The sequence below is a fragment of the Staurois parvus genome, unplaced genomic scaffold (assembly GCF_062004578.1).
Source record: "Staurois parvus isolate SC_StPar_1 unplaced genomic scaffold, SC_StPar_1.0 ptg000285l, whole genome shotgun sequence".
Classification (NCBI taxonomy): domain Eukaryota; kingdom Metazoa; phylum Chordata; class Amphibia; order Anura; family Ranidae; genus Staurois; species Staurois parvus.
This window is the reverse complement of record NW_028318081.1, coordinates 1,745,477-1,772,450: the sequence shown is the minus strand read 5'-3', so window position 1 is coordinate 1,772,450 and position 26,974 is coordinate 1,745,477. Positions and strand designations below refer to the sequence as shown.

At 41.6% G+C, this 26,974-nt stretch overlaps 1 protein-coding gene across 1 annotated transcript; it reads left to right on the top strand.

The window, feature by feature from the left end:
* The first annotated feature begins 527 nt into the window (after positions 1-527).
* Positions 528-26,974, top strand: RPL3L (ribosomal protein L3 like). The gene is made up of 10 exons (XM_089682116.1): positions 528-681; positions 5,638-5,830; positions 11,494-11,662; positions 13,643-13,778; positions 17,172-17,358; positions 17,584-17,744; positions 19,753-19,854; positions 22,947-23,042; positions 25,224-25,343; positions 26,852-26,974. Exons 1-10 carry the CDS (start codon positions 679-681, stop codon positions 26,906-26,908), a joined length of 1,224 nt encoding a protein of 407 aa, XP_089538242.1. The 5' UTR covers positions 528-678; the 3' UTR covers positions 26,909-26,974.

Genomic DNA, 26,974 nt, shown 5'->3' with positions numbered 1-26,974 from the left:
ACAGTGAGAGCTGCGAAAATGTGGAATAGACTCCCTCAAGAGTTGGTTCTGGCCAGCTCAGTGGATTGCTGTAGGAAAGTCCTGGATTCTTTCTTGGATACACAGAATATAACTGGATACTAACATTTATAGGTAAAGTTGATCCAGGGAATATCCGATTGCCTCTCGGGGGATCAGGAAGGAATGTTTTTCCCTGCAGGAGCAAATCGGATCATGCTTTGCTTGGTTTTTTTTGCCTTCCTCTGGATCAACTGTGGGTGTAGGATTATATATATTTTTTTTTCAATGGTTGAACTGGATGGACTTTTGTTTTTTTTTCAGCCAGACTAACTATGTAACTATAAAAAGATCATTGAGAAGACAGTTGATTCCCCCATTGAACTGGGTGATAAGATGACAACTGATCCCGTACAATGGACGCCTCTGTGTGAATGGTGCCACCTTTTCTGGGTTACCGTTCCCTGGGGTGTAAATCAAGTCTGACAGCTGACCCCCCTCCTCCCCTTCATAGGATGGTCTGATTAATATCACACCTTCCCGGCACCCCCTCCCTTCTCCGACATGGATATAGAAGCATAGGAGGGCTAAATTTGTGCCTCCGAATTCTTAAGTATCAGGTTTGGATCAGCACTTGGCACTACCCTCTTTCCTGCAGCAGCCAGCTCCGGGACAAGTCCTATGGTCTGTATGTCTGCCTCTGGAAATTCATTTTAATCTGAAGCATAGGACATAGCGGGGATAAGTGGGTCCAAGCCTGCCTCTTGTAGCTGTACCTTTGTGCCAGATGAAGTCTTTTGCTTTATAAGTGGTTGCTTTTAGTCTGGGCTTAAAGGGGGTTTACCTTCTGTACCGGCCGCTGACAACTGTCTGAGATTTCCCGGAGAAAACTCAGGTGAAGTTTTTCTAAGAACAACCAGGAGCTCAATAGAATTCCTCATTTCCTGCATTGAAACTGAATTTTTACATTGTTACATATTTAGTCATGTTGAAAAGAACACACTTGTCCATCCAATTCTCCTTTTTTGTATTCTGTGGGGTTTCTTTATTATCTATTAAAAACTGGGAACACATGCATTATACATATACAAGGTCGGGAAATGTAGAAGCCCATGGTTCTTTCTTGTGATTGGCTAAATATGAATGGGTTACTGGTTCACATACCTGGAATTTATTTAAAGTGATTGTAAATCTCAGCCATGGAATATGAACAAAGCACATCCCTCTGTAGTGTGTACTTGTCAGTCCAGAGCACTAAGATTTTTTTTTTTGTTTTAAGTAAAACTGGAGAGTGTAAAATCTGGTGCAGCTCTGCATAGAAACCAATCAGCTTCCAGGTTTTATTGCTGACGCTTAAGGCTGGCCATACAATTTTCTGTCCAATTTACTTTAGATTTACCTTCAACTATGTAGTTCAAGGGCCTGCCTAATTGGATACAATTGAATGTGTTGTTTAGGTTTGACCTCATCAGGGGTGGACTGACCATTTAGGCATTCGGGCACTACCTGAGGGCCCGGGGTCAGTAGGGGGCCCCATGAGATTCCCCTGCTACATTTCATAGTCTTTTTTGGGTGTGGTTTGAGTGTGGGCGAGGACACAGGGGCCCCATGATTTCCTATTGCCCGTGGGCACCATTAGTTGTCAGTCCGCTCCTGGACCTAATATTATATGATTTTTGTTAAATCTAAAGGAAAATTGTATAAGAAACTTGTATAATGTTTGGGCAGCCCAACTGAACAAGCTGAAGCTGATTGGCTGCCATGCACAGCTGCACCAGATTCTGAGTGCTCCAGTTTTAGTAAATCTCCCTTTAAGTCATTTTTCTCTACTGCCTCATTTCTCTGCCATCAGCATGAGTCTCTTCTGACAAGTTTTCCTGACACCAAGAAAAAAATGGTGATACAAATAATGCAGCTCTGTCATCATTGAAGGCCAGTTCACCCTGGAATTCCTGTGTTTGTATACGCGCTCATGTTTTGACAGCCCAAACACTACTTTTGCAAATTGCGCTGCACCAAACCGCATGGTTTCCGATCAGGGGCGGACTGACAACTCATGGGGCCCCCGGGCAATAGGGGATCATGGGGCCCATATGTCCTTGCCCACACTCAAAGCACACCCAAAAAAGCCTAAAAAAAAGGTATCAGGGGCATTTCATGGGGCCCGGGGTCAGTAGGGCCCTCGCTAGTAATGGCGGCAATCAGTGACTTTTAGCGGGACTGCGGTGGGCATTCTGACACTGGGGGGAACTAACTTGGTGTAACTGACATCTCCAGTGACACCAATACAGTGATCAGTGCTAAAAAAAAAAGCACTGACACTGTACTAATGGCACTGGGCAGGAAGGGGTTAATGTGAGGGGCGATCAAAGGGTTAACTGTGCGCTGGGAGTGTTTTACTAGGGGGGGGTGTGTGTTCTTCACTGTAAGCACACTGATCGGGATGGCTGTGCTGTGCAGTGTGCTCAAGCTGACTGGGAGGAAGATTGTTTGTAAACAATCTTCCTCCCCGTCGGAGATGCTCGGTAATCACTGGGCCGACGGGTATTTACCGGACCCAGTGATTGAGATCCATGGCCACGAATGGCGGCGTGGGTAGCTCATGCGCATCCCCTACCTGGAAATGCAAAATCACGTATATATAAGTGATTTTACGCACGGGTGCCGCCCTCTAGCAGTATATCTACTATAAGGCAGTTCTTAAGCGGTTAATCCCAACAATCTTGAAGTTTGTAAACTTTCTTAGTGATGATCCCTACACATTTACTTCCTTGAATTCTATGATACAAACTCACTATGCCCCAGGGGCAGAGTGACAGCTCATGGGGCCCCTGTGTCCTTACCCAAACTCAAAAAAGCCTATGAAAAGGTACCAGGGGCATCTCATGGGGCCCCCTACTGACCCCGGCCCTCGGGCAGTGCCCAAGTTTCCAAATGGTCAGTCCGCCCCTTCTATGCCCTATGAATAGGCACTGCTGTGTCACACATTTCACAGAGTCTGCCTTCTGAACTACAGAGGTGCTGAGAGGAGGAGTGTCAGGAGGCGGGGTCAGTACAGGGATCACAGCTTGAAGGCAGCAAGGCACCATGGGATATGTAGTCCTTAGAAATGGAAAGTAGACAGCAGGGAAAAGCTGCAAAGCATGCAGGGAATCCAGAACGTTGCGGGGGCAGACAGCCTGAAGACAGGCAGAACTCACAAAATGAAAGCAGATTTTTCAAGTAAGCTTATATTGGATTGACAAAAAAATGACTTTTGTTTGTATTGTTACAATGCTGATGTTATAAAATGAAAGTGCATTCTGTGACCATAAATTTACTTTAAATGTATTCTTAAAATACAAGCAGTATTAGTACCTGCATTTGGCCTGTACAGCAGAGCTCAGGCTGGGAGATGAATAAGCAGTACACGCCACCAATCAATGAATGTGCTTACAAGAAGCATGCTGATAGGAGGAGAGAGCAGATTGACAGAGCATCCCTGTGATGCTTCGTCTTTGACTGTCCAGCCACAGGTGGGGGCAGGTCATGGGTGACCTGGGCTCAGCATAAATAAGTTGAATGATACTGACAATCAGACAGAGGACATCTAGTGGCTAAAAAAAAGGCCTGTGAAGAAATCACTGAATTGAAGGTGAACATTGGAGCAAAATCTGATTTTGTTATTTTAGCTTTTAATGAGCTATTCATTTTATTGTGTTATTTTTGGATCAAGCTTTGCTTTAAAAGTATTGAAAACCCATTGGTTTATCTTGGCCCTTTCGGTAGTTGAGATGTAAAATTTCAAATGACAGCATAAGTGCAGCCTCCCAACAACATTTTTCTAGGTTTGGATAGAGTAGAGAAGGATTAGATAAGGTTTTGACTCCCTGTTAGAGGGAGACTTCTCCTCACTTCCTGTTGTTTGTAGGAAATACCAGGTAAAAATTTTGTAGGAAATAACAGCACACCAAAGATGGCAGCATGGGCAGTGCCCCGGAGACTATGTTTTGTACACCACTTTCTTGAAACCAATAAAAAAATTGTTGGCTTGAATGATCGGTTTGAAACGGGTGAGGAAACATTGTAAGATGACAGATTGTTTATGAGGGGCCCGGTGTTTACGTGGTCCTTGGTGGGTCATGTGTCCGCAATATCAGATGGTATTTCTGCAGGACGGCGACTTCAAGGAAGCAAGTGGTTCAGTTTGCACATTCACTGGTACTCTATGCGGAGCTCAGTGTCATTACTAGAAAGCCTTGGAGAACATGGACAATTTATGTGAAAGTTGTCCAGCCACCTGTTGCCTTCAACGTCAAACAAAGCCTTCAGAGAAACCCCGTACAGAGGAACCTTTTATTTCCCCTAATCATTGGACTTCACGTACTGTATATGTTCAATATTGGGAGTTTAGATCATTTAGAATAAGGGTCCATTTACACATAAGCGATGCATGAGCGCACACGCAAGCACAATGCGACACAATGGATGGAAAAAGCACATGACCTTTTCTAAAGTAACAAAGCAATATGTCCGCTGTGGTGCATTTTTAAGGGAGTGGTGCACTAACAGCTACTGCTGCACTGCACTGGACAGGCAGAATCAGGGCCGTGGATAAGGGGGTACCACCAGTCCTCCTGTACAGGGCCAGGCCAGCTGGGGGGGCCTAGGTAGCTGAGCGAATCAGATGTGGGCAGGGAGGGTGATCAGCACAGCGCGTGTGTGGGGGGTAATTATTAGAACTGATCCCCTGTATGGCTGCCTTTGCAACAGTTGGTTTCTTCTGCTCTCCCTAGAAAAATAAATGAATAAATTGAAAACCTGCATCCCTGGGACCCTTAACCCACAATGGATCCTGGGGAAGGGACCATGCCCTTGAAAGGGAAGCAGTGGGCAGGGATACACGACCTATACGCTGCGCAAGTTCCACAGGCCAGGACTGAGTTAGTGAAATTGAAAAACAAATAAAATCTGAATGTGTAAGACATTATTTTGCTGGTCACGTGGTTCAAAAGCAGTTTTTAAAAGGAAATATAAGTACAGTGAAAAACAACAAGGATACAGACAGAAATGCAGAGCTTCTAGCCTTCCCTTGTTCTTCTAAAATCTTTTTTCCCATCTGTTGGAAAATGTCTGCAAGACAAGAAGTGAGGAGAACAGGGCTCTAACCCCTTCCTACTTTATCTAAAAATCAGAAAACGTATTGGCTGGATATACACTTTAGGAGGATCACTATCACACTTGACAGTGGGTGGGCTTGGAGATGGTTCCATTGGAAGTTCTGCCTAGCTGGATGAGGGAGGTGGGTGTGCCATAACCAGAAGTTATATTACAGGGCTCCTGGGAGATTAGACAGATCCCCTTCCTTCTGATATGCATTGATCCTTACCAGGGGTGGACTGACAACTCATGGGGCCCCCAGGCAATAGGGGACCATAGGGCCCCTGTGTCCTTGCCCAAACTCAAAAAGCCTATGAAAAAGGTACCAGGGGCATCTCATGGGGCCCCCTACTGACCCTGGGCCCTTGGGCAGTGCCCAAGTTTCCAAATGGTCAGTCCGCACCTGATCCTTACTCAAGTGACCTATCACCCTGCCAGAACACTTATAGAAGAGAAGCTACTGGATTACAACACTGACAACCTGTTAATTGCCCTTTGCAGTCTCATCGTAAGTTCTCAGCCCCTCGTCATGGCCACCTGGGGTTTCTTCCTCACAAGCGCAGCAAGCGCCATCGTGGTAAAGTGAAGACCTGGCCCAAGGATGACCCAACTAAACCAGTTCACCTGACAGCTTTCCTGGGATACAAGGCCGGAATGACCCATACGCTGCGCGAGGTCCACAGGACAGGACTGAGTGAGTGAAATTGAAAGACAAATAAACCCAAATGTGTAAGACATTACTTTGCTGGTCAAAAGCAGTTTTTAAAGGAAATATGAGTACAGTGAAAAACATTATGAAATCTTAAAGTAAGCTGTACTGGTTTTGTGCAACCTTATGTTTTTAAATGCCATTTCATTTTATTTTGTCTTGGACAAATTGGGAAGGATTTGGAACCTCTATTAGGACTTTACAGCTGTTTTTGTTCCCATTGTGGAGATTTCCCTTCACTTCCTTCCACAACAAGTAGTGACGGGAAATCTGTCTACCCATTCCCTGTTTGGTGTCAATGGGAGAGAAAGTGGGAGAAAATCTCCACATTGGTTCACAGAGTAACCCTCAAAATATCCAAATTATTTTTCTTACACAAACAAAGTAGTATGCTCACCTCTTTCATGGCCCGTGCTTCCCACCTTGCCTTTGTTTAGCCTCCTTCGACACTTCCAGGAATGTTGGTTGTCTATGTCCTCCTTGACCTACTGTAGGTCCTTGCTATGACTCCTATGTCACTACAGAACTTAGTGTGATGTAGGGGTCTGAGGAAAAAATAATTGCTTATGGGTGGGGGAAACAGGTATCTGACACTCCTGAAACAATGAACGCCAAAGACCCTGATGAAACAGAGGGAAAGCAGGAGACAATGGCTTCTGGAGAGGTGAGTATGCTATCTCTTCTATTGCAAAAAAGATCATCTGGATGTATTTTCTAAAATGGCAAAATCACTTTAGCTCTTTAAAAAAAATTGGTTGTTGTTAGGCTTTATACTCTTTCGTTCTCTGTCTCTCAATCCCCCCCTCTCTCTCTCTCTCTGTATATATATATATATATATATATATATATATATATATATATATATATATACAGGTAAATATACAGTATATGTACGGGTCACTGAGTTTTTTCCCCTACACATGGTGAAGGGCTTCATAAGTTATGGGTGTTGTGGAAAAAAATTCTCTGTTTTCTCAGAATCTGGTCCGAGTCCTGGAGCCTGGAGGCTTTTATAGAGGTTTGAGTGGGATAAAGCCTCTATTCCAAAGTCCACATCTTATCTGTTAGCCAAACCTCATTACTAAAAGAGAAGTTCAGGAATGCAAAAAAACAAACCGTCATACTCACCTAGGTGGATGCAGCATTGATCTGATCCTACATCTGAGATCCAGAACTGTTAGATCAAAGACCACTGATTGCCTGGTTCTCAGTCTTCAGTGAGCAGAAAGCCAATGACCAGCCATCACTTGCACTCTGCTCTGCCCCTCCAGTACTCACCTGAGCATTGGGCTGTGGAAGGGGAGGGAGCAGCTGGCTCAAGCTAATAGCGGCTTACTGAGAAGAAAAACCAGCTGCCAGTGTAGGTATCTGGGTGGACCTTGACTTTAAAGTTAGGATCTCTTCAAGACCTGGACTGCCTCAGTGACGTCAGCCAACAGTCTGGCTGAAAAAGGGTCACAGGAGTGCAGAACTAAGTGCACTCCTATGATCAAGAAGGAGAAGTAGGGCCAAAAGAGCTTTAGCCCTAATTTTAATTTAATCTCAGCTGTCCACACACACACACATATATATATATATATATATACACTGTATATATACTGTATATATATATGCACACTATATTGTTAAAAGTATTGGTCAGCCTGCCTTTACACGCACATGAACTTTAATGGAATCCCAGTGTCTTAGTCCGTAGGGTTCAATATTGAGTTGGCCCACCCTTTGCAGCTATAACAGCTTCAACTCTTCTGGGAAGGCCATCCACAAGGTTTAGGAGGGTGTCTATGGAAATGTTTGACCATTCTTCCAGAAGCACATTTGTGAGGTCAGGCACTGATGTTGGCCGAGAAGTCCTGGCCCATCAGCCTCCGCTCTAATTCATCCCAAAGGTGTTCTATCGGGTTGAGGTCAGGCCAGTCAAGTTCCTCCACCCCAAACTGGCTCACCCATGTCTTTATGGACCTTGCTTTGTGCACTGGTGCGCAGTCATGTTGGAACAGGAAGGGGCCATCCCCAAACTTCCCACAATGTTGGGAGCATGAAATTGTCCAAAATGTCTTGGTATGCTGACGCCTTAAGAGTTCCCTTCACTGGAACTAAGGGGCCAAGCCCAACCCCTGAAAAACAACCCCAAACCATTATCCCCCCTCCACTAAACTTTACACTTGGCACATTGCAGTCAGGCAAGTACCGTTCTCCTGGCAACTGCCAAACCCAGACACGTCCATCAGATTGCCAGACAGAGAAGCGTGATTGGTCACTCCAGAGAACACGTCTGCACTGCTCCGGAGTCCAGTGGCGGCGTGCTTTACATCCTGCTTCCAACACTTCGCATTGCACTTGGTGATGTAAGGCTTGGATGCAGCTGCTCGGCCATGGAAACCCAGTCCATGAAGCTCTCTACACACTGTTGTTGTGCTAATCTGAAGGCCACACCAAGTTTGGAGGTCTTTAGCTATTGACTCTGCAGACAGTTGGTAACTTCTGCGCACTGTGCGCCACAACATGCGCTGACCCCGCTCTGTCATTTTACGTGGCCTACCACCTCGTGGCTGAGTTGCTGTTGTACACAGTTGCTTTCACTTTGTTATATTACCACTAACAGTTGACCGTAGTAGGAAATCTTACAGATTCACAGATGGACTTATTCCACAGGAGGCAACCTATCGCGGTACCACGCTTGAATTCATTGAGCTCCTGAGAGCGACCCATCTTTCACAAATGTTTGTAGAAGCAGTCTACATGTGAGCTGACTAATACTCAGCGCTCTTTTGCTCTATTCTCAGAGCCTGCTGCTGGGTGAAAAGCCTGACTGCTGTCAAAAGAACTAAAAAGGTATACGTGTTGTTGCTGATTTGTTTTTTGAGGAACTCATACGTAGAAATATTCAGCCTTCATTTCATGTATTTGTGGCACCCTCCTAGTTAGCTAGGGGGAGCTAAAGTCTAATGGTTAGTCAAGAGGGGTGAGTAGCAGCCTGGGTGGGATAGCTAGCACGGTCAAATTTGGGTCAGAGCTGAGAGGCACTGCAGACCAACTCTCTGGGATTTCCCCCTGCTCTAGAACTTTGGGGAAAGATCTAGAAGCAGTGAGTGGAAGTGAGGAGAGGATGGTCTGTACTCTTAGAGGATCCTGGCCAATCCCCAACAGGAAGCTTGGCAAGAGGCCAGGACAGACTTTAAGTAACTGATCCTGTTCAGCAGGAGGAGAGTTTGGGTGGAAGATGAGAAAGTGATGCTGGAGAGCAGGAGCCTGGGAGGGGGCCCAGACAGAGAGGGAGTCACCTCCAGGCAAGAAGTTTGGAAGGAGGAAGACTTGGGACTTCATTGGCCCTTAGACAGAGGACCACCTGTGTCGCAGGGAAGGAGCGGCCCAGCTAGAATGCCTGGTAGCAGCCACTGACCCACCAGCAACACAGGAGAAGGACTAAGTGAGTAGACCTGCACCCCCTGGGCCAGATAAGGGCACTGGTGGAAACAAGATTAGCTTTCTACCTGGGACTGTCTTCTTTTAAAGTGTCAGGCACTGGATTCCCTGCTCAGGGATTCACCCAGATCGCCTGGATTAGGAGAATCTAGGGTCTTTGGTGGTACAACTAGAGACACTGCCTAGCTCTCCAAAAAGAGGATATTGCTGTAAAAACTTGTATATAGTTCCAGGAAGTTGTCCTCGGTTTCACAGTTCCATTGGGCATCCCGTACACCCCTTACCCTATCCCAGTTCAAATCCCCTAATAAAACTTCAAACAAAGCTCAAGGACTGGTTACTGTCTCCTGGATTCAAGTTAATGTGGAAATGTGTGTTGCCTGGCTGTGCAGGACCATAGGGGGACCCAAAACGTCAGCAACTCCTAAGGGGGTAGTGCTACATATTCATTGGACCCGGTGGATTAGAAAAATGTTGCAGTTTTTCCAGGAGATTGCTATATATTCAATATATTATTGAATCAGACAGATTTGACTCAGAAGGATTCAATATTTTTGGATACTTGTCCAACCCACCAAGAAAAATGACACAAGCTGATTGGACAATATTGACTGGCGTCATGTGCAATTAAAGAATGAAACGAAATTCAGATCCATTTGTTATCCAAAATTCAAACTATTGAACAATTCAAACCATGGTGACACTGTACTAATTATGGGGGGTGATGAAGATTTTTTTTTTTCTTTTACACTGATTGCTTTTACACCCATAAAGGCTGTAAGAAGCAATCATTTCTCCTTCTCTCTGGCTGCATTCTTGCAGCCATTAAGAAAAACTGTGTGAGCTGTGATTGGTCACAGCTTGTCACATGGTACAAGGCTGTTGTGAATAGCCTTGTACCATGTGATCTCTGTGATCATTCACAGATGTCACACATAGTAAGCAATGATGTCAGAAGTGACATCTTGCTTACTACTCTGCATGTGATCACTGATTGGCCAATCAGTGATCACATGATCGGGACTTCACACAGAGGTCCCGTATAACGATCAGTGTTCCACTGTTTCCGGAGGACACAGCGGACAATGGATTGCGGTGCTGTGCACTCCCAGGGAGCGTGCACAAGCAGGGAGCGGGGAGGCCGTTTATAAACAGCCACCCGACCCTGCAGTGCCACCGTCCGGCCGTTTATATACAACGGCAGGACGGGAGGTGGTTAGATATACTCCAGATTTTTTTTAACAAATAGTAATTTTAATATATATTTTTACATATATTTGTAAATGCATTCCAAAAATTTAGATTTGTATTTTTAAAGACATGCAGTATATTTGAAATGTATTTTTCATATATTTTGTAATAAAAACACATTTCAACATGCAGTATATATATATATTTATTGAAGTATATTTTGAAATATATTGAATATGGCCAAAATTGTAGTATTTCAAATATATGTCAATATATTTGGGAAGAATATTTTTAAAATACATTTCAAATATATTTTTCTTCCATATGGGATGGATTTGCTGTGCAAAGCGCTCCTGCATTAAAAACTGCTTACTACCTTGTGGAATAAAAGTGCAGGACAAACCTACTTGGACTGTCCCGGGGTGTCCCTGTCTTGTACGCGGTTTACTGTTGCTAATGCCAGTTGAACCTGTTCCCCCTTATAATATAAATATATACTGTTGGCAGGGGCGGACTGACCATTTGGAAACTCAGGCACTGCCCGAGGGCCCGGGGTCAGTAGGGGGCCCCATGAGATGCCCCTGGTACCTTTTTCGTAGGTTTTTTTGAGTTTGAGCAAGGACACAGGGGCCCCATGATCCTCTATTGCCCGGGGGCCCCGTGAGTTGTCAGTCCGCCCCTGGCCGTTGGTATATACAATATGTAGAGTGCTGCGTAAATTGTCAGTGCTATATACGGTAAATTCCATAAATATTTAAAATAAATAATAAAAAATATTTAAATAATGCATCGCGCTGAATAATTTGTTTTACATGGGCTTAATGACTGTGAGCTAATCCCATTCATGTTGCGCATGCGTTATGTAGCTGGAATTTTTAGCGTGGTGGGGATGGGGCTCAAAGGGGTCAGGTTGTGTTTAGATATGCTTCAGGAGGATGAGAATTAATTTCCTTCTTTTAGACCCATCAGAATTAATATCTGTCTAAAAGAATACTCTAAACAAAAAAGTCCCCTTTTTATATTTCAATCAGAGATTTCCAAGCGGGAAGAAGTGGAAGCGGTTACCATCGTTGAGACGCCCCCACTGGTTGTGGTTGGCATTGTGGGATACGTGGAGACTCCTCGAGGATTGCGAAGTCTGAAGACCATATTTGCTGAGCACATCAGTGATGAATGCAAAAGACGCTTCTATAGGAACTGGTGAGACCTTTATGGGTAGAATATGTTTATTATTGTTTTACTGCCAAAGGTTGTTATTCTGTTTGGCAAGTACTGTGATTCACACGCTACCACACTGCACAGCAGCAACAAATGAGAACGGTTATGGGGTATTTTCCTGATTGAAGTATTTCAGGAAAGTACCATATTATGACCACTAGATAGAGCTGATGATCACAGGAAATAAACACATTTGATGTTTTATGGGGATTAGTTGCTACAGCTTTGCAAATGCTGTCACGATCAAACAAATTGTTTTTTTTTATTTTATAAATAAACTCCTATTTGTATTTTTTTTTTAAATCCCAACAACTTTTATTGTCAAGATAATAAAGAAAATGGAACAGTACTTACAGAATCCACAATGACATTACTGCAACAGCAGGATTACACGTAAATGGAACAACGTGGACAGGGGCGGACTGACAACTCATGGGGCCCCCGGGCAATAGGGGATCATGGGGCCCCTGTGTCCTTGCCCAAACTCAAAAAAGCCTATGAAAAAGGTACCAGAGGCATCTCATAGGGCCCCCTACTGACCCCGGGCCCTCGGGCGGTGCCAGAGTTTCCAAATGGTCAGTCCGACCCTGAACGTGGATAAACAGATCCCATAATAAACAGAATAACAGAAATGGTAATCAAACAAAGCAGAAACCCCCCAAGGATCCAAAACCTCCTATTTGTTAAGAGTCCAAAGATGTTTATTTCCTCATATGATAACATCTAATACATTTTTGGACCTTTTTAATGCCCCCTTCATCTGGGCATTGGTCACTGCTGAAAGAGATGAAGAAAAAGGACTCCTAATGGTTAAAGCAGAACTCCAGATAAAAATAATAGCCTATTAATCACTTCCAGTCCGGACACTTTCACCCCCTTCCTGTCCAGGCCAATTTTCAGCTTTCAGCGCTATCACATTTTGTATGACAATTGCGTGGTCATGCAACACTGTACCCATATGAATATTTTAGCTTTTTTGAGACAGAAAAAGTCCAAACATTTTGAAAAAAAAAGTGTTTTTCTTATAAAACTTTGCAAATAAATAATCTGTCTTCATAAATCTTGGCCAAAATATATTCACTTATCTTTTTAGAAAAAAAAAAAATTAGTTTATAACCAAAAATTATAATTTTTCCAAAAATTTTCTTTTACACTTTTATTTTATTTTTTTATATTATTATTTATAATTTTGTTTTTAAACATACTGTCACCCTAGCAGCACAGTGTCACTATAGTGACCCTGTACTGCTTGTGGGGTGTGATGAAGATTTTTTTTTTTTTTTTTTTTACACTGATTGCTTTTACACCCAAAAAGGCTGTAAAAGCAATAATTTCTTCTTCTGTCTGGCTGCATTCTTGCAGCCATTGAGAAATACTGTGAGAGCTGTGATTGGTCACAGCTTGTCACATGGTACAAGGCTGTTGTGAATAGCCCTGTACCATGTGATCTCTGAGATCATTCACAGATTTCACACGTAGTAAGCAATGATGTCAGAAGTGACATCTTGCTTACACCTATTCATGTGATCACTGATTGGCCAATCAGTGATCACATGATTGGGACCTCATACAGAAGTCCTGTACAGTGATCAGTGCCCAGGGAGCAAGTACAATCCAAAATGGCGAGCACCGTTTTTTGAACGGCAACCTGCCCCTGCACTGCCACCGGCCGTTTATATACAGTGGCCAGACGGGAGGTGGTTAAAAGATAAAATACAGAACCAGTTTTTGCCACAGTATTCACTGTTGATCTGGATATTTTTCCTTCAGTATTTTTTTCTGCTGCTAAACCAGCATCCTTCAACCCACTTCCTCTGAGCCCAGCTCATCCTGAACCCAGACCCAACCTATTACGGGACAGTGAAAGTCAGGGATATAGATGCTTCTTTTTCTGATGTAGATAGTCATTACGCTGCTGGCTTGCTTTGCAGATATCCACATTGAGCCGTCTTTCTCCTGCAGGTATAAAAGTAAAAAGAAGGCTTTTACCAAGTACTGCAAGAAATGGCAGGATGAGGGAGGCAAAAAGCAGCTGGAAAAAGACTTTGCAGCCATGAAGAAATATTGCAAGGTTATCCGAGTCATCGTTCACACCCAGGTGAGGGAACACGGAAGACAGGAGATCAGAACCTCCATAAAACAGTACAGAATACAGCTACTTGCACTTATCCTCATAATAGAACCCATTTCAGTGAAGTCCAGGGCAGCTCTGGTAACACAGGTGAATGGCTGGAGGGATCCCAGGCCCAAGGATGGGGTGGGACTACCTCGCTGGAGCGGCAGTGCTTGGATAGCAATCAGGAAGAGGCTTCCCACATAGAAGAAGAATATATTTTAAAAATATTCTTAACAAATCTATTGACATATATTTGAAATGCTACAATTCTAGCCATATTCAATATATTTCAAAATATATTTCAATAAATACTATACTCCCCTCGACTCCAGAGATGCGGTGTCCTGGAGCTCCCCTCCCAGCAGCTGACATCGTTCTTGGTCTCGATCCAGGCGAAGATGACATTACTCCCGCGCATGCGCTGGAGTTCAGTCAGATTTGGCATTACTGAGCTGCGCGTACAGCTCATTGTACAAAAGCAAACGGACAGGTAAGTAACTTTAATACCCATATGGAAGAAAAATATATTTGAAATATATTTTAAAAATATTCTTCCCAAATATATTGACATATATTTGAAATGCTACAATTTTGGCCATATTCAATATATTTCAAAATATATTTCAATAAAAAAAAAAAAAAATATATATATATAAATATATATATTTTGCTTGTTGAAATGTCTTTTTATTACAAAATATATGAAAAGTAATTTTAAAAATACGTTCCAAATATACTGTATGTATTAATGAATGGAACGAAATTCAGATCCATTTGTTATCCGAAATTCAAACTATTGAACGAATTTGAAAATTGAATTCATTTCCCCATGGGCCTGAACTACTATCACATCTGTGATGTGATGCCATCCAAATGAAATTGATTAAACAAATGCAATTGTTAATTTCTTTATAACTTTTTTTCGGATTCATTGACATTCATTTTTGTGTCCATTCAGAAGTTCGGACACATTCCAACGTCCAAAAAAATAACATTTTCATCCAAAAAAACCCGAATCAAAACAAAATGAACGGAACAAGTCTACTCATTATTGGAAATATATTTTAAAATTTTCTTCCCAAATATATTGCCATATATTTCAAATACTACAATTTTGGCCATATTCAATATATTTAAAAATCTCTCTCTCTCTCTCTCTCTCTATATATATATATATATATATATACACATACTGCATGTTGAAATTTTTGAAGTTTTTATTACAAAATATATGAAAATTATTTTTAAAAATACATTTGAAATATACTGCAAAATACAAATCTACATTTTTGGAATGCATTTACAAATATATGTAAATATATATGTTAATATTACTTTTTTATATGTTAAAAAAATCTGAAAAATATATTTAAAAAAAATAGATTTTTTAAAAATAAATATTTTTAAATGTATTTTTCAGATTTTTTTAACATGAAAAAAAGTAATTTTAACATACATTTTTACATATATTTGTATTCCAAAAATGTAGATTTGTATTTTTAAAGACATACAGTATATTTGAAATGTATTTTTAAAAATATTTTTCATATATTTTGTAGTAAAAACCATTTTCAACATGCAGTATATATATATTTAAATATATATATATATATATATATATATATATATATATATATATATATATATATATTTAAATATATTTTGAAATATATTGAATATGGCCAAAATTGTAGTATTTGAAATATGTGACGAATTTGGGAAGAATAATTAAAAAATATATTTCACATATATTTTTCTTCCATATGGGATGGCATCCAACTAACAAAATAACTGCTTGTCCAAGCCACTAACTAAACTCAGGTCAGTTCCTGACAAACAGGGTGCCCCCTAATGAGTAGACCTGTGCCGTTCATTTTGTTTTGATTTGTTTTTTTTGGGGACAATGTTATTTTTTGGAGATTGGGATGTATCCGAGCCTCTGAATGGACACAAAAATTAATATCAACGAATCCGAAAACAAATTTATAACAAAATTAACAATTTCATTTGTTTCATTCATTTAATTTGGATGACATCACATCACAGATGCGATAGTAGTTCAGGCCCATGGGGAAATGAATTCAATGTTCAAATTTGTTCAATAGTTTGAATTTCGGATAACAAATGGTCTGAATTTCGTTCCATTCATTAATTGCACATGACGCCAGTCAATATTGTCCAATCAGCTCGTGTCATTTCTCTTGGTGGGTTGGACTAGTATCTGAAAATATTGAATCTTTCTGAGTCAAATCTGTCTGATTCAATAATATATCGTATATATAGCAATCTTCCGAAAAAACTGCAACATTTTTCTAATCCACCGGATCCAATGAATATGTAGCACTACTCCCTTAGGAGTTGCTGACGTTTTGGGACCCCTATGGTCCTGCACAGCCAGGCAACACACATTTCCACATTAACTTGAATCCAGGAGACAGTAACCAGTCCTTGGGCTTTGTTTGAAGTTTTATTAGGGGATTTGAACTGGGATAGGGTAAGGGGTGTATGGGATGCCCAATGGAACTGTGAAACCGAGGACAACTTCCTGGAACTATATACAAGTTTTTACAGCAATATCCTCTTCTTGTAGAGCTAGGCAGTGTCTCTAGTTGTACCACCAAAGACCCTAGATTCTCCTAATCCAGGTGATCTGGGTGAATCCCTGAGCAGGGATTTTGAAATATATTGAATATGGCCAAAATTGTAGCATTTCAAATATATGTCAATGTATTTGGGAAGAATATTTTTAAAATATATTTCAAATATATCTTTTTCCATATGGGTTCCCACATGGCTTTTTTTTTCGAATCTACATGCTATTAGACTCTCTGGTCTGGCTGCCCACTCATTGACACCAGTACCAAAAGCTGTTACTGTTTAGCCCAAGCATCCCCAATTCAGCCCATTGTAGGCTGATTGTTTACATTTTAGGGAGGGGAGGATGAAGTACAGTACAGAATCCTAAACAAGCTGGTTTCAGTTCTTCCTAGAAGCCCGTGGGCAGGGGCAGATTGACAACTAATGGGGCCCCCGGGCAATAGGGGATCATGGGGCCCCTGTGTCCTTGCCCAAACTCAAAAAAGCCTATGAAAAAGGTACCAGGGGCATCTCATGGGGCCCCCTACTGACCCTGGGCCCTGGGGCAGTGTCTGAGTTTCCAAATGGTCAGTCCGTCCCTGCCCGTGGAAGAGTTTCCTGGATCTGGCTGCAATGGGTTCTGTAAACTTGGAGGATAAAGGAACTGGATTGTATGACTTTAGCATAGCTGCGGAGTTTCCTGGCTAGTAAAAGCTGTTCTTTAATTGGTTTGAAGTGTTGCCTACAAATGCTTTGTAATTCTGTCTAGTCAATGATCTCTCTGTCCCCTCCATGCAGATGAAGCTCCTCCCCATGCGACAAAAAAAGGCCCATGTGATGGAGATCCAACTTAATGGTGGCACTGTGGCGGAGAAGGTGGACTGGGCACATGAGAAGCTGGAGAAACATATCCCAGTGAACACGGTCTTCTCTCAGGATGAAATGATTGATGTTATCGGAGTCACCAAGGGAAAAGGAATGAAAGGTGACAGTACAATGCCAGACTCAGGGGAACTCACTGTACTGTACCTTTAGAATGATTGCTTTATTTGGAAATGAAGGGTTTCTAGAAACCTGATAGAGGGGAGGCGATGGGCAGGAAGAACCTGATTAATCATTTAGAGGACTTGAGGAGTCTAATTCAGACATAATTGGCAACATTCTTTCAGAGGACAGGCAGTAAAGACTTTCTATATTCATCTTGTGACAGGTGTAACATCACGCTGGCACACTAAGAAGTTACCCCGTAAAACGCACAAGGGGCTTCGCAAGGTGGCTTGTATTGGAGCCTGGCATCCCGCTAGAGTGGCATATACTATAGCCCGAGCTGGGCAAAAGGGATATCACCACCGCACAGAGATCAACAAGAAGGTACCTGAGATCTCTGTCTTCTCTCTCTATTCCTCACCTTCTAGTCACACCCTTTTTATCTATCTCTCTATCTATTGCTCTTCCTCTGACTACTTCCATCACTGTCTTCCGCTCTTATATTTACTTCTTACCTGTGCTTTCTTTTAAGTTTTCTTTTGCCTCCAATCTCCTTCCCTCTTATCTCTTTTCATGTCCTCCCTTCTCCTATGCTCTCATTTTTTGTATTGTACTTACTATTCTTTCTCCTCTCCTCTCCTCTTCCAACTTCTTCTCTCATCTTTCCTCTCCTCTCTCTCTTTTCTTCTCACCTCTCCTCTTCCCTTCTCTTCTCTCCTTTCCTCTTCTCTTCTCGCATTCTCTTCTCTTCCCGCATTCTCTTCTCTTCCCACATTCTCTTCTCACCTCTCCTCTTCCCTTCTCTTCTCTCCTCTCCTCTTCTCTTCTCGCATTCTCTTCTCTTCCCACATTCTCTTCTCTTCCCACATTCTCTTCTCTTCTCATTTCTTCTCTTCCTGCATTCTCTTCTCTTCCTGCATTCTCTTCTCTTCCTGCATTCTCTTCTCATTCCTTCTCTTCCCACATTCTCTTCTCTTCCCGCATTCTCTACTCTTCTCTTCCCACATTCTCTTCTCTTCCCGCATTCTCTACTCTTCTCTTCCCACATTCTCTTCTCTTCTCTCTTCCCGCATTCTCTTCACTTCTCTTCCCGCATTCTCTTCTCTTCCCGCATTCTCTTCTCTTCTTTAACTTCTCTTCTTTCTCCTCTCCATGCTATACTTTTCTTCTCTCAAGTCTGTTCTCCTTTCCTTCCCTTTTCTCTTACCTCATCTCCTCTCCTTTTTCATTTCCTTTCACGTTCTCCCATCTATTCTACATTTTCCTATCCCTTCCTATTCTCTTTTTTTCTTCTCAGCTCACTACTCCTATCTTATCCTGTCCTATCGTCCTTTCTTCTCTACTCTTCACATTTTTCTTCTCACCTATCCTTTCTCCCTTTTACAATTTTCTTCCTCTCTTTTTATATCTTCTCCTATTTCACTCTCTCTCTTTTCTTCTCATCTCTCTACCCCCTTCTCTTCTCTCAACTCCTCCCATCCTCTCCTCTCCACTCCTCCTGTCCTCTCCTCTCCTGTCCTCTCCTTTCCTCTCCTCTCCTCTCCTCATGTCCTCTCTTCTCCTTTCCTGTCCACTCCTCCTGTCTTCACCTCTCCTCTCCTGTCCTCTCCTTTCCTCTCCTCTCCTCCTGTCCTCTCCTCTTCTCTCCACTCCTCCTGTCTTCATCTCTCCTCTCCACTCCTCCTGTCCTCTCCTCTCCTGTCCTCTCCTTTCCTCTCCTCTCCTCTCCTCCTGTCCTCTCCTCTTCTCTCCACTCCTCCTGTCTTCATCTCTCCTCTCCACTCCTCCTGTCCTCTCCACTTCACTCCTCCTGTCCTCTCCTCTCCACTCCTCCTGTCCTCTCCTCTCCACTCCTCCTGTCCTCTCCTCTCCACTCCTCCTGTCTTCCCCTCTCCACTCCTCCTCTCCTCTCCTCCTGTCCTCTCCTCTGCAACTCCTATCCTCTTCACCTTTCTCTTCTCCTCTTCACAGTCTCATTTCATTTCTTCTTTTAACAGTTCTTTTTTTCCTTTTTTTTTTTCTTTATTTCATGTTGAACTGACACGAAAGCTCATAAATCATCTAAATCCTTTCACTGAAAAGTCGAATGGCTAGAGTTGACTTTATATAATGTATCTGTACAATGGCAAGTAGAAATGAAAAACTATCAGAAAAGATTACCTAACAAATGTGCCAAATGATCTTTCTGATATAAGATGACATCACATTGGGCAGCGTCTTTATATAGGCATTATCACTGATACTGAGGTACTGTGATGAGTATCACATTGCAATAATGCATGCTGGGTACCTCACACAGTCACTAGAGGGCAGTCTCAGCTCTCTGGAGATCAGCGCAGATACTACAAGCAGTGCCCATCCATTGTAACAATGCTCCCTCTTCTTCCCATAGATTTATCGCATTGGCCGGGGAATACATCTGCAGGATGGAAAAGTCGTGAAGAACAATGCAGCAACGCAGTATGACCTCACAGACAAGTCCATTACACCATTGGTATGAACTGTACACCCCAGCCAAGTGGTCACATGACAAGCCGGGACTCATCTGTTCCTTTTAGCTTTTCTTGCACTTGATTATTTAAATGCTGTTTTAAATATGCAGAACTTTCATCTCTCTCTATTTAGCCAGGGGAATCTCAGTTCTCCAACAGGATACGGTTTAGCCCAAATGGGTGTGATTTTAAATGATTTTTTATTAAATTTTTTAACTATATTTTTTTAACATTCTTTTTTCTCTGATACATTTTTTTTGCATACTGTCATCATAGTAGTTCAGTGTTACCACAGTTTGTTTGGGTGGGTGATCAGGGATTTTTTTGTACACTGTTAGGCTCCATGTATACGGGACGTTTGGAAAACTCTTCTGAATGATTGAAACTGACTGCTGGAAAACGTAGGTTAAAGCCGCGTTTGCATACCGCGTTTATGTGCGTTTGCGTTTAGAAGTGTTTTTTTAATGATAACCTCAGGAGACCTTCCAAAATGCCCAGAAAGCACTGAAAATAGCAAAAATTAACTATTTCAGACATTTTGAGAGAAATAGAGAGAGCAGAAGCAGAGAGAGTAGTATGTGTTGAGATGACCTGTCTTTTCTGGTTGTATTCACTATGGATCCCATCATGAGCATAATGCGGCACGTTCTAACATTTTTTTCCTTCACGCAAAACCTGAAACTGACTACGCTGGTGTACCAAGTCCATTTGAGTACATGGAAAACATTTTGCATGCATTTCTGATGATGAAAAAGGGCTCTGGACAGCATCTGGATATGGAACAGTTAAAAAACGCTTCTAAACACAAACGCTTATAAACGCAGTTAGCTGTGTTTACACGCTTTTACAAGCGTTTGGCGTTTGAAACACTGATAAAATCTACTCCTGAACGCAAGTTTGGTGCGTTAAAAAAAAATGTAAATGACTGTAAACGATGATGTGTACATGGACACATAGGAAAACATTAGGGAGAGTTCAGGGGCTGCTGAAAAAAATGCAGAAAAGCTCCTGAACGTGAGTTTATCAGCTGCAGTGTACATGAGCCCGTATTGATGATCACTGTTATAAGCAATAGTTTTAATTGCTATGAATAGCTTTCATTTATGACAGCTTGCATACTTTTGTGATGCTATGATTGGCCACTGATAATCACATGGTACAAGGTGCCAGGCATCATGTTATAGCTGTGGTCAATCACAGCATCACCACAGTAAGCAAGCTGTCACAAGTGGAAGCCGGCCCCAACAGCCGGGTACCAAGCACTGTGATCCATTGTGTCCGCCGCTGCGCCAATGCACATGGGCTGAGCAAGGTACCAGTACATCGCTTAGCTTGGAGCTGCTACCCACCAGCAGTAAATTTACTGTGGGCAGGCAGCAAGTGGTTAAAGAACAAAAATAAAATTTCTTTAAAGTGTATCTTTTTTTAGTTCGGATAGAGTCGGGAACAGGGGCGGACTGACAACTCATGGGGCCCCCGGGCAATAAAGGATCATGGGGCCCCTGTGTCTTTGTACAAACTCAAAAAAGCCTATGAAAAAGGTACCAGGGGCATCTCATGGGGCCCCCTACTGACCCCGGGCCCTCGGGCAGTGCCCAAGTTTCCAAATGGTCAGTCCGCCCCTGGTCGGGAAGGATTAGAGCCTGTGTCAAATTCTTATTGCTGTCTATCTCCCCATTGGGGAGATTCACCCATCTACTTGTACTGGTGACCAGGAATGGAAGTCCAGAAATTTGGAGTTCTCCCTAGAACAAGTGGTAGAGAGAAATCGTCCAATTGGAACACCAGTTCCAAGGACAACTGTCTAAAAGGCAAACTCCTCCTCCTGCTTGTGTCTCTGGGACAGGAAATCAAGGTAAATTTCCCCAATGGCACACAGGTGGCAAAAACCAACTGAAAAGGAAATTTGACCCGTCTCTACTTTTTGCTTGTACATGCACATTAAAGATGCCTATGTGTATGAATATAAAATGTTTCCATTTGTATTGATTCAGTAAAAATATTAAAATGGTACGTACCATTTAAAAGCTTTTTTGGACAATAATAGCACATTTTTTTTTGCATCTCTGCATATTTCCTTCTCATATTTTCAGATGCCCTCACAGTATTACAGAAAATACAACCTAACAAATGGCATATTTGCCTGTATTACATTTTTTGACGATACTGTGGTGGCATTTTGTACATGTTGTAAGTAAGACATATGCAGAGATACAAAAACACTGATGATAATCGTCATGCACATGGGCCATTTTTTCAGCGGCTGTTTTTGGCTTTTGATGTTTTTTTTCTACAGCTAGTAAACCCCCCAGCATGTTATCCTATGTGTCCATGCACACAGACTGTAATCAGCGTTTTTTGGCTGAAAAAACCCCCAGAACTAGTGGGTTTCTAGAGCATTTTTTTAGTTGTAAAAACACTCTTAACACTGAAAAACACGGTAAAACGCTGCAAACCGGCGTGTTTGGACTTTTTTTGACAAAAATTTTTTTTGCAGAAAAAAACACATTTAAAAACACAAACATGGAAAAATGCAGCTAAACGCGGCAAAATGCCACTAAACGCTAATGCAAAGACACTAAAGAAAGCTGAAAAACTCACATTTTTAACGTGACTTTACACAGCGAACATTTCCAGCATTATTAAAACGCATGGAGCCTAAGGGCTGGAGAAGACATGAACTTAGTTATTTTTTCTATTCTTGGTCCTGTCACAGTGACTACTGCTCCCTTTATTTCTTGTCCTGCGGTGACCAGAACAGGGCCATTGACTTACCAAATGGTAAAATCAGGATGAGGATGATTGCCCTGAACCGCGCACCTTTGTAAACAAGTCAGCAACAGCAGCTGTTGGGTTCCTTTTAAAACAGTTTAAGAAAACATGAATAATCCACTTGTGTGCATTTAGCACTTGGCTTGTCCATTTTGATGGCCTTTAAAATGTAATTTGCGTATTAAAACTTTGTTTTAAAAGCTCTTTGTGGTTTTTAAACTGCATTATCACACATTCAGAGTGAACCCATAGGATAAAATGGCTGCCTACACTTTATGTGGGTAATATAGGTGCTTGTAACATGTCTCACTTTTTTCCCCAGGGAGGTTTCCCACATTACGGCCAAGTCAATAATGACTTTATCATGCTTAAAGGTTGTGTGGTGGGAAGCAAGAAGAGAGTGCTCACACTTAGGAAGGTGAGTTGATCTTCTGTGACTGTGCTTCGTATATATATATATATATATATATATATATATATATATATGGTGTGTCTATCTATCTATCTATCTATCTATCTATCTATCATCTATCTATCTATCTATCTATCTATCTATCTATCTATACTCTCTATGTATATATTTAAGATATGCTGTATGCATGAAAAAAGATCACTTTAAAAACATGGCCGAAAGCATGCAGTCACCTCTTCAAATGATTAAAGTGTACTAAACCCAGGACCCTGCATTCACTATATCTGGTCTCCCACAGTACACAGAACATGGAAATGCAATTATTATAGTAAATATAAACTGCTAAATACCTTTTCTCATCAGCGGTATATAGCAGTCTTGCAGCTTCTAGTAGTGTCCGGCCAAGCACTGGTTAATCTTGCAGGAGGAGTTTTCATTCTCCTCTGACTGTCCTTTGAGGGTGCATGACCCCTGATCCTCTGTTCAGACAGCAGTGATTGGCCTTGTGCTGATCACATGTACCCTCCCAAAGAAAAAAAAAACACTCTAGCAATACACACCAAACTGAGCATGTGCAGAGTAACTCCTAGGGCTCTAGCAGATAGATTGGAGACAGTAGAAGAGGGGGGGGGATCAGAGAAGTCAGGATCAAACAGCCTGTTTTACACAATGCAGAAGATTAACCCCTTAGGTTCCACAGTGAGTATAACAAGCATTCTTTACTGCATATACAGACTGATTTTACTGTTGTGGGTTTAGTAACACTTTAAGATCATGCTTCCAGTGAAGGACATTGTTAATTCTACAGCATATAAGGAAACATTAGACAATTGTGCACTTCCAGCCTTATGGTAAGAGTTTTCTGTTCCAACATGACTGTGCCGTTACTAAAGCCTGCTCCATAAAGACAGGGTTTAATGAGTTTGATCTGGAGGAATATGAGTGTCCTGCACAAAAGCCTGACCTCAACCCTACTGAACACCTTTGGGATGAGTTGGAACGGCTATTGCAAACCAGTTCTTCTCATCCAACATCACTACCTAACCTCACAAATGTTTTTTTTGGCTGAATGGGCAAAAATTCACACAGACACACTGCAAAACCTAGTAGAAAGCCTTGCCAGAAAAGTGGGATCTGTTATAGCTGCATTGAGGAAGACAAATGGTCATGGCTTTGGAATAGGAAGTCCAAGGCACTCATATAGGCGTGATAGACAGGTATCCACACATTTTAAACGATATGGTGCATACCTTTTTCATATGAATGTGTATTGATGTTTCCCAAACCTTATTTCAGTTTAGTTGCAGATATATATGTACATGGAGGTAGTCATATATTCTCATTGCCATTGATGGCTCTGCCTCCCGATGGTGCCTGGCTGATCTTTTTATTGTACTGCAATTCTCCTAGGTTGGGTTTCAGACTGAGAATAATAGCCACTCTTCAGTCTGTGATGGAAGGAACCCAAAATGCTCCTGGTAGCCAGAGACCAAGCAATTTAGTTGCCTTGGCTTACATGAGGTAGCTTGGGAGCATTGTATGTTTATCTGTGGGAATACAGATGTACGTGTTTACTTAAAATAATAATTTGGTTTGGTAATGTTTTGCATGTGTCCTTATCATTGGAATTTTAATGAATTTAAGGAAAGCTAAAGGAAAGTACTTTTTGTTCACAATTAGGAATTCATAGAAACCTTCATGTCTATAACTCTCTCTTTCTTTGGGTTCTTCATGTCTATAACTCTCTCTTTCTTTCTTTGGGTTCTTCATGTCTATAACTCTCTCTCTTTCTTTGGGTTCTTCATGTCTATAACTCTTTCTTTCTTTCTTTGGGTTCTTCATGTCTATAACTCTCTCTTTCTATCTTTGGGTTCTTCATGTCTATAACTCTCTCTTTCTTTGGGTTCTTCATGTCTATAACTCTTTCTTTCTTTCTTTGGGTTCTTCATGTCTATAACTCTCTCTCTTTCTTTGGGTTCATCATGTCTATAACTCTCTCTTTCTATCTTTGGGTTCTTCATGTCTATAACTCTCTCTTTCTATCTTTGGGTTCTTCATGTCTATAACTCTCGCGTTCTTTCTTTGGATTCTTCATGTCTATAACTCTCTCTCTTTTTTTTGGTTCTTTTTGTCTATAACTAGCTTTCTTGGGTTCTTCATATCTAACTCTCTCTTTCTTGGGGATAGTCTCTGTTGGTTCACACCAGTCGTCGTGCCCTGGAGCCTATTGAGCTGAAATTCATTGACACTACATCGAAGTTTGGCCATGGATGTTTCCAGACAGACCAGGAGAAGAGAGCTTTCATGGTATGTTAAATGCTGTTGTAACAGATATATAAACAGCAGTCCCAAGGGTCTATGAATTTTTCCAAATCCTGAGATCTATCGTAGACCCCTGAGCACAGATGGGGTGCCTTCATTTTCATGTTGCAAATGCAGTTAGCAGGTCTACATGTGGTGGTGAGCTTCTAATTAGAAAACCTAGCTTGCTCCTAAAAGTATTATAAAGGCCCCTTGTCATAAATGTTTATTTGTAAAATATTGATGATAAACATCAAACTATACGGCCAGGTTCACATTAGTGGAAATCGGCAACAGGAACAAAATCATGAGCTTTCCCAACTCATCCAAAATTGCACTTATCTTTGTCAGATGTGCAGGTATAGCTCCTCCCTGTATTGCTTCTAGTGCACGATTGTAAGCGTGCCAAACCACATGGTGCCGCAGCACCATGCCAATCCATACGACACAATTTAAAAAAGGATTGGGACTTCTTTCCCTCGTGATTTTCATAGCCGTACAATCTTTTTCCAGTCAACTTTAGATTTACCAAAACTATGTAATAAGAGAAGCTAGTTAAACTGTTCAATCAGGCAGGCCCTTGCCCTACATAACTGTTGGTAGACCTAAAGTAAACTGTACAGATTGTGTGAGGAATTTAAAGTGTATCTGAACGAGAAACCTTTGTATTAAAAGTTTTGGATAGATTGGAGAAGGGTTAGATACCATGTCAAGTTTTTATTGCTGTCTTATTCCCTACTGGGGAGACTGACCCCTGTATTTGTCCCAAAGACCACTGTCATTGAGGGGAATCCAAAATCTTAGAGTTGCCCCCAGAACAAAATTTAAGAAGAATTTTTTTTTAAACACTTTTTCTAGGGACAACTGTCTATGAGGGACATTCTCCCCATTTTGGAAGATTTATACTAACTTCCTCTTGTATCTCTGGGACAAGAAGTCAAGGGAAATGGTACACAGGCAGCAAACAATAACCAGTCAGGCGCTTTAACCATACCCTATCCAAAACTAAAAAATAGTTTTGGCTATTGATTCATAAATGCTAGAGAGATTTATACACTTTACAAAGTTTATTGCTATGTACACTTTAAGGGGATTCAGTTTCCTAAAAATGCCCATTCCTGACTGGTCCCTTTTAGGGCAGATCTGTCACTTAATAAAAACCTTATTCATGATGAAGAGAGTGGATTCAAGTGTTGAATTTGCTTTATTTGCCAAAAAGGGGTTTTCTTTAAAACATTTCATTATCTAAGCTTTCTCACATCTTGTCTACCCCTTCTATAACATTTTTAGATGTGTTTATGTCCTTGATTTTACACAAAGCTTTTGGACTTCAGCCCTGATATACAAATGTTCTTCAACACGTAGCGCCCAATGCAGACACCTTCCTCTAATATGGACCTGTGAGACTAGTGGACAACAAAGACATCCCCTGATATAATGACTATCTGGGTTGTTCTGGGGTTACTATGCCATGAGGTTTTTGGAGAAACATATAATATATTCCTTTCTTACAGGGACCTCAGAAGAAACATCTCATAAAAGGCAAACCGGAGGTTGTCGAAGATCTTTAGATATTGTGGCTACTCATCTGTTTATGATTTGACATATGGCAATAAAATGAAAAATGCTCACTAGAA